At 56.3% G+C, this 8,508-nt stretch overlaps 1 protein-coding gene and 1 long non-coding RNA gene across 2 annotated transcripts; both read left to right on the top strand.

Moving 5' to 3' along the window:
- Positions 1-1,655: 1,655 nt before the first annotated feature.
- LOC132072505 (uncharacterized) lies at positions 1,656-3,719 on the top strand. The gene is made up of 2 exons (XR_009418341.1): positions 1,656-1,763; positions 3,420-3,719. It is a non-coding gene; the product is annotated as an uncharacterized LOC132072505 (long non-coding RNA).
- Positions 3,720-4,324: 605 nt separating this feature from the next.
- LOC132072711 (caldesmon-like) lies at positions 4,325-7,826 on the top strand. The gene is made up of 3 exons (XM_059471201.1): positions 4,325-4,339; positions 5,027-5,148; positions 6,840-7,826. The coding sequence occupies exons 1-3, from the start codon at positions 4,325-4,327 to the stop codon at positions 7,552-7,554; spliced, it is 852 nt and encodes a 283-aa protein (XP_059327184.1). The 3' UTR covers positions 7,555-7,826.
- Positions 7,827-8,508: the final 682 nt, after the last annotated feature.

Here is an 8,508-nt window from a genome sequence, read left to right as displayed (position 1 = left end):
GGTCGGAGCGCTGTGCGCAGATCCGGATCGGGGGCGGCTGCTGCTGCTGCGCGGGGTCCGAGGCGCTCAGGTAGGATCGGGATCTGGGCCCTGGGATTCGGGTCCCGGTCCCGCCGGTGTTTCCTGTGGGAGCCGGGTCGAGCCGCTTTTTCCTCGGCGGGCAGGGTACTGGGGTAGGTACCCGGGGTGCTGGGGCCGGAGGATCGAGGGGGGATTGGGGCTGGGATCGGGACCGGCATCACCGCGGGCGGGAAGAGCCGCTCCGGGACAGGCGCTGTCGCTCTGGCTGCGGCCGGCGCGGGGCTGGGTCCCGCCGGGGCTCCAGGCACGATCCGGCTGCGGCGGCAGGGAGCCGGTGCTGTGCCGCTGCCGTGCCCGCCAGGAGAACGACGCTTCCCGGGAGCAGCCACTGGATCGCGGCTGGAAGCGGGAAGGACACGGAGACCGCCCGTACCGGCCCCGAGATCCCATCAGCATCGCCGCTCGCTCAGCGCCGCTGCCCATCCCGGCCCGGTAACCCCGGGGGGACACCGAGCCCCCCTCCCCCAGCCCGGTACCCCCACGAGCCGCAGCGCCCGCAGCCCCTTCTCCGTGCCCCAGCCGGGAGCAGCCGCGCTGGGATGGCCGCTGGGGCCGAGGCGTTGCTGCTCCCGCTCCCGCTGTGCCTGGGGTGGGACTGGAGCCCAGGGAAACACGAGGGAAAATTCAGTGAAAACTCTTTGCTCTTTATTTCCAGAGCCTTGAGGATCATTGAGTCAAATGCTGAGTGACCAGCCCAGCTGTGCATTGATCACAGAATTTTGGCCTTGTCAGCACCCTGCTCCAAACACCTGGGCCAATCCCAGGGTTGTTCCAAAGTCCTGCGTGGGATGGGAATGACTGCTGCCAGTAAGAGAATTCCTCTACAAACGCAGCTCCTTCCCTTCTGCTAATGCTGCTTTACACACCAGCCCCTGCAATGGCTCTGGGGCAGAACTGGCTGGCACTCACCTGTCAGCACCAAACTCTTCCCCATGACCCTGATTGTTCTGCCCTTTCCAGGATTTACCTAGCAGCTGTAAATGTGCTCACACCATGTCCCTTTGTTTCCCCAGGAAGAAGTGAACCAGACAGCTCCTGAGGGTTCCTCTGGAGAGTGGCAGGGGGCGTTTCCTGCAGGTGAGCGTTGCCAGCTCAAAGTGACGGTGGCTGCTGGGGCCGGGGCTGTTTCTGGGCCCAGAGGCCTCGGTGTCTCCTGCTCGCTGCCAGCCGTGCTCCTGGGTGTTCCCTCAGGGTGTCCCAGCTGGCTGGGAGCACAGGGTAGGAGGAGCCAGAAGCTCCTGAAGGCAGCAGCCCCTCGTGTCCGTGGGATCGGCAGGAGGAGCTGTGCCTGCACCGTGGCTCCTGGGCCAGGGGCTGCTCTGAGCAGGCACGTGGAAATGCTCCAGCTCACACAGAGCACCAGGAGCCCAGAAGGAACCCAAGGAGCAGCTGGCATTACCTGGGAATGGAGGCACGGCCCGTTTGCACAGGGGCTCACGCAGCAATTCCCGGTTCAGAGCTCCCACACAGCTGCCAGCTATGTCCCAGCCACCCCAAATCCCTTCCCTCCTGCCCAGCCTGAGGCCATCATCCATCAGCAGCACTGAAGCCAAGGCAATCTTCCCCCACCGATACTGAATCCCAGACAGGAGCCCTCAGAGATACCTGAAAATCAGTGGGATGGAGTTTGGAGTTTTTCAGGATCCAGCTGCAAGTGCACAAGTGGTGGAAAGCTTTCACAGGTAGGTCCCACTGGAGATGTGCATCCCTTTCCTGAGGGAAAAGAATCTGTAGAGGCCACTGCTGAGGCTCTGAGAGGAGCTGAGCTTCTGCAGGGAGAGATGTTCCCCCCTGGGCACAGGGGCTGCCCCAGCACAGGCTGGGAGCACATCTGGCCACTGCCTTCTCCTGCTTTAAACACCAACTGGATGTTCTCCATCCTGGAGCTCAGGGGGTGAAACCAGCTCAGTTCCAGGCAGCTCTGTCCAGTGCCCCCAGGGACATCACTGGGGGGAGGGTTATAAACAGTCAGTTCTATGGAATGTAACCCTGTCCTTGTCCTTGTGCTGCTGCTGAGCTTCCTTGGAAGCTCTGCTGGCTCCTGGCACAGCTGCTGTCCAAGGCAGCAGCTCTGCATGGGAATGCCCACACTCCATGGGGTACTGGGAGGTTACTGCAGTGGGAATGGAGCAGGGAATTTGGGGCTATGGGTGTAATTCAGCACAGCTGACAGGGAACCCCAAATCTGGGCACCACACAGAGAACAATCCTTGTCCTGCCCTGTCAGCTCAAACTCCTGGGCTGGGAAGCTTTGGGAATTAAATGTATGGAATTACACAAATCACAGCAAGTGGCATCACCCAGAGGGACAATCCAGATCTCAGACAATTCCTCCACCATCCACTATGGGGGAAAACACCCTGTGCCTGCCAGGACCTCTGGCTCTGCTTTTCCTACCAGCTCCTGAGCAGTGTCAGGGCCACCATGAGAGCTTTAAAACCCAAATAAACCCCATATCCCACACAGTGAATAACCCAAATAAAGAAATGCATTCTTGTCATCAAAGCTCAGAACTGTGTTTGGAGTTCTGACAACAAGCTAATGGGATTCCCAGCAATCTCATCAATGCTCTTGGTTTCATTTTCATGTAGTTTTAATCCCTCAGTGGGCAGCCTGTACAACTTATCCTTAGAGGTTGAGCAGGGCTGGCTTTGGATTGACCTTCACCTCTGGCCCCAGGCTGTGCAAACACACCTTGTGCCAGGGTGGGTGAGCTCATCACCTCAGCTTCTCCCTCCTAAACATCCCCTTACTCATCTCTGTGGAGATTAACTCACACTTTGCCCCAAACCATCCACTCCTCACCTCCACGTGGCCTCCAGGTGTCCATTCTGCTCCTCACAGGTGCCCTGGTGACACCATGTTGGTCCCTTTGCCCTTCTCCGGCCCGAGGCTGCTCCTCTGCTCGCTCTCTCCAGCCTCATCCCACAGGGATCCTCTTCTCCCTTCCCTGCTGGTGCTGCCAAGGAAGGAGCACACAGTGAGTCCCAGGGCTGCCCCCTCAGCCCTGGAGAGTCCTGGCTGTGGGCCCTCGGATTTCCCAGAGGAATTGTCTGCTGGGCTCCCTTCAATGACCTCAGCAATTCCCTCACAAATGCCACCTCACTCCCCCTGACATCCCCTCACATTCCATTTTCCCACACAAACAGTTCTTGTACCCCCTCTAGATTGCACCAGGCTTTCAGCTACATGAATGGCATCATCTGTGCCCACTGCTCGTTATTCACCCAACCAAAATCAAGAGCAAATGTTGGTTGGGCTTTAATAAGAACTTGAAATAACTTTAAAGCAAAACAAATCACCTTTTTCTACTGTGTTTTTTTTTTTTTTTCCTTCAGATGCTGGACTTACCTCTGAGGATGTGTGCTGAGCTCTCAGTGGAGGGACTGTCAGGCTGAAGGGCTGTGAGTTTGTGTTCTTTCACTGGGCATCAGCAATGCCCCACTCCCTGTTCCCAGGCTGTGGCAGCACAGGCAGACGCAGCTCTCAGCACTCCCTGCTCCAAACACAACTCTGGCCTCCACTGCAATCTGTCTCTGCTGGGAGCCTTTCTCCGAGAGAAATCAAAGAATGGCTCATGGCACTTTGGAGACTCAATATGCACAAAGGGAAGTAAGGAATAAAATCCTGCTCCAGGAGCCCCTGGGATCTGCAGGGCTCATTAGGGAAGGGGACATTCACTCCTTGCAGTGCCCCCAGCCCACCTGCAGCACCAGCACAGGCTGCCAGGTGGGCTCTGCCAGCCCCTCTCTGTCACCTCCCTGTGCTGCTCCCTCTCAGTGCCCTGGGCAATCCAGCCCTGAGCCTGAGCAGCCCAAAGCTCTGGCTGGCAGCCCAGGGACAAAGGGACCCTGCCAGGGATGAGGCACATTCCCAGCAAATGCTCCCAACAGAGCACAGAGGCCCCCCTGGAGCTCCTGGGTGGGGCTGGCAGGAGGGCACAGCCCCAGTGGGGTGGCAGTGGCAGTGACAGTAGCAAAGTGCCACGGTCTGGTGGCACAGCAGAGACACCAAGGGCAGCAGTGCCCAGGGAGGGGCACAATTAATGCTGCTCCCTGTGCTGCCCCATCCCAGCAGGAAAGCTCCAGGGGGGATGGAAACTCCTCCCCTTCCCCCAGCCCCAGGTAAGCACTGCTCAGTTTCACACACCCAGCTCTCACCTCCAGCTGCTCTGGGGCTGCTGCCACATTCCTGCCAAGGTGCCAAAGCCACTTGGGACAGGGCTCCCTCTGTGTCCCAGGGGATGGCAGGGACCAGGGTGCTCCAGCAAGGACAGCCTGAAACCAGAGCAGATGTGTCAGGGTCAGCAACGGGCTGGGGACAGGAGCTCTAAACCCAGATTGCTGAAAACAGCCCCCAAAATGTTCCATGAGCTCCTTTAAAACGGCTCCAAAGGGCAGCAGCTCCACTGCCAGACCAGCACCTGCACCATTCCCTGTGCCAGCCCTGGCTCACTGAAAAACAAAACAAATCAGCCATCACCCAGGCCTTGTTTGCAGAATTCCTGCTCCAAACCCTCACCTTTCCTGCCCAGCACTGAGGGAAATCTGACACAGCACTGATAAGTAACCTTTGCTGAGAGCAGCCATCACCCCAGTCCCCCAGCCTTGGCAAGATTTTGCAGTGAATGGACCTAAGTTCTAATCCTGAACCTAAATTCCTGTCAGTTTTTGGTAGAAAGATACTGGACAGTAAATCATGCAACAGAACTGAAAAATTGCTCAAGGAATTACAAGGCCCAGAGCAAACCCAACCACCCCCATCACTGCTGCACCGCAGTTTTGGGAGAAATGCTGATATCATTTCTAAATATTCCCCTTCCCTCCCACTCAGTCTCCAGCCCAAAGCCCACTTCTCACAGACACAAACTGAGCAAGCCTGAGGCATTGCTCCCAGCAGCAGGTGCAATTCCTGAACTCCCTTTTCCCTGGACTGCTCTTCTAAGCACTTGCAGGAAACTCACCTGAGCCCACAGCCTGTTGTGCTTTCCCAGAGGGAAACAGAGCCTGATGGGCCCCAGCTCTGGCACCACATTCCCCTTGTCCCTGCTGACCTGGGAGGCCACAGGTGAGCCCAGTCCCTCAGAGCCCATCCCTGGGCACCAGGAGAGCTGGAGCTGTTCCCAGATCCCAGGGCCCTGCAGGGCTGTGCTGACAGAGCACAGGCTGAGCTCTGTGCCCACACCATCCCTCATTCTCCTCCCAGTGCTCCCAAACCATCCCAGCCCTGCCCCTGTGCCAGGCCCTGCCCCAGCCCCAGCAGAGGCTGTCACCCAGCCCTGCAGCAGCTGCCCCCCCTGGCAGGGCTGGGAATGCACCGAGAGCTCCTGACCCGAGAGCAGCCCTGGGGGCACAGGCAGTGCCCAAGCTGCCCCTCAGGGCACAGCAGCCCTGGGGGCACAGGCAGTGCCCAAGCTGCCCCTCAGGGCACAGCCAACACCACAGCTCCCTCAGCCCCAGGGAACTCTGGCATTTGTCCCTTCACCTCTGCCCTTGTCCAGCAGACACAGCTGGGGCTGGGCTGTCAGGAATGGCATTCCCATGGCAGTCAGTCCCAGCAGAGAGGAAAAGAGGAGCCCTGTGTCCCTCTGACACCCCACAGCGTGGGCAGGACCAGAGCCCTCCAGCAGAGCCCTGGTGCTGAGGCCTCTTGCCTTTGGCTGCCCAAACACCAAAGCTTTTGGCAAAGATGGGAGGAGTTTGGTGATTTTGCCTGCCCTGAAAGAGAGGACAAAAAGAAAATTAAGTCCACTGAGGAAGTCAAAGGATCCCAGCTCTCATACCGTCACAGACATCTTTTCATTAAAATCCTTTCTTTAGGATTTTCCCTTCTGGGAAGCTGAGGCCCCAGAAAAAGAATGCAAACAATGGTTATCTGCTGCTGTGGAAGGCAACAGGTGCACCTGTGATTGGCTGAAGGATGTGTATAATTAATGGCTAATCAAGGACTGAGCTCTCTGTGGGACAGAGTCAGAGAGAGCTCCTCTGTTATTCATTCTTTTCTATTCTTAGCTTAGCTAGCCTTCTGACAACTTTCCTCTCTATTTCTTTTTAGTATAGTTATAATGTAGTATATATATCATAAAATAATAAATCAAGCCTTCTGAACATGATCAACATTCTCACCTCTCTTCACCTGCAAAACCCTTGTGACCACTGTCACACTCCTACTTCTGCTCTGATTGCTCCCTATGGGTTTTACCCATGACAGGTGACACCAATTCAAACACAAACATGTCCTTTCCCAGCATTTTTATTCCTGACTATTTCAGACATTAAAAGGAAGCTCATTTTCCATATTGCCTTCTTTGCCCAATTTCACAGAACCATTTTTATCCCAGACCCCACGTGTCAGCCATTCCATCCTTTACCACTGGACTTGGCACAAAGGCAGGGACACCTGGGATGCTGCATCACAAAAATCCCAAAGAGAATCCCCTCCAAAACCTCACAGAGAAAGGATTTTTGCTTTTGGGACACAAGAAAGGCCTTTGACCATTTGCATCCACGTGGAAAGCCCCCACTGAGCACTTGGTTTTAAAGATGTTGCACTTGAAGTTACAGACATGGAATTGCTCTGGGATTTGGCATTTCCTGCACCCACACAAACACATTAAAGGAATGAAGTGCAGAGTCCCAAAGTTTGGTTATTCCAGTGCTGTTTTGGTAGTGCCACTTGACACACCAAAATCCACAGCAACACTTAAAAAAATGAAAAGCAACTTTCACCCCACATCCCCCTTCCTTTTGATTTTGCAGTTCTGGGCTCCCCTTAAGAACAGGTGAAGAGAAGAGAAGAGAAGAGAAGAGAAGAGAAGAGAAGAGAAGAGAAGAGAAGAGAAGAGAAGAGAAGAGAAGAGAAGAGAAGAGAAGAGAAGAGAAGAGAAGAGAAGAGAAGAGAAGAGAAGAGAAGAGAAGAGAAGAGAAGAGAAGAGAAGAGAAGAGAAGAGAAGAGAAGAGAAGAGAAGAGAAGAGAAGAGAAGAGAAGAGAAGAGGAAGAGAAGAGCCCAGGACCTGCTACCAGCCCGTGCACCAAGCACCTGTTTTCCACAGATTCCCCTCACAGCTGATGGCCTTTCTAGGAAAGCTTCAGTTCCCCCTTACCACAATCACCTGCAGCACTCGGTGCCAGCCCCGAGGGCAGAGCACATCTCTGAGCTGTGCCAGGGGCTCTCTGTGGGACAAACCCGCTCTGGGCCCAGAGCTGACTCCAGTCCCTGCCAGCGGCACTGCCCAGGCTGGGGGCACAGCGTGTGCCCTCTGTGCGAGCTCCACAGCAGCCCTTGGTGCCCAGCAGCGCTGCTGGCAGCCCCTGGCACAGGGCATGGAGCCTGCCCGCTGCTCTGTGCCCTGGCACCGAGGGTGGCACAGCACAGAGGCCGATGGCAGCCACGCCAACGCTGCATCCAGGGGCACTGATGGCACTGAGAGCCCAGCCCAGGAGCCCCAAGTGCTGCTGAGGGCACAGGGCTGAGGGAGCCCTGCAGCTGTGACAGTGACACAGCCACAGCAATGCCCAGGCACACAGAGATCCATCCCCAGCTGCTCCACCAACCCAAGCTCTGTGCTCAGCTCAGGCTGTCCCTGCTCCAGGCAGGAGGAGCCACGCAGCCCCGAGGCTGGGGCACACCCTGCCCTGCAGCAGGAAACAAGGGGTTCATGGAGCTCTGGGGACACTTCTGTCCCCAGAGGGCTTTGACAAACATCCAGCAGTGTGGATCTGTAATAAAGACAGCTTGTACCTATCCTTGCAAGACTCACCTATGTTATTTCCTCAAAGTCTCTGTTTTGGAATATTTTGCTATTCCAAGTGTTTAAACAAGACTGACCATGAGCTCTGCACCCTTGCCACGCTCCCAGCCCTAAGGAAGAGCTGGATATCCTCACACTCACCCAATCTGAGGGAGCTGCTGCAGCATTTAAACATTTAAAAGCCACCCCTGCCCCGAGGGTGCCAGCCCAGCAGTGGATATGGGACACCAGGAGAGCAGCAGCAGCAGCCACTGCAGCCTCTGCACTCTCAGCACTCCAGCTGCACTGCCCTCGCTGCTCAGGGACTCCCAGCTCTGTTCCCAGGGCTCCCAGCAGGAACCTGAGGGCCCTTTCCAGATGCAATCCCCAAAGAGCCACTGCTCTCCCCTCTGCCCACCCTCCTGCCCCAGCTTTCACCCCTTTGATTGCCACCACCCCACCCAGGACACAGGAGGAGGCTCTCAGGTGCCAGCTGAGACCCAGATCGTTCCAGTGCCTCAGGAAATAAATACAAACAAACTCGTCCCCTCTAGGGTAACAAAATGTCTAGGTGCCCAGCTCCTGTTTCCCAAGGCAAAACACACGGAGCAGGGGAAATGGCAAGTCTCAAACCCAACAAAACCTGGTTTGCCATCGGTTTCCACCAGGACTGTTCAGGGCTCCCACTGCCCCTCAG

Source organism: Ammospiza nelsoni, chromosome 4 (genome assembly GCF_027579445.1).
Source record: "Ammospiza nelsoni isolate bAmmNel1 chromosome 4, bAmmNel1.pri, whole genome shotgun sequence".
NCBI classification, from domain to species: domain Eukaryota; kingdom Metazoa; phylum Chordata; class Aves; order Passeriformes; family Passerellidae; genus Ammospiza; species Ammospiza nelsoni.
This window is presented reverse-complemented; position numbering and strand designations above follow the sequence as displayed.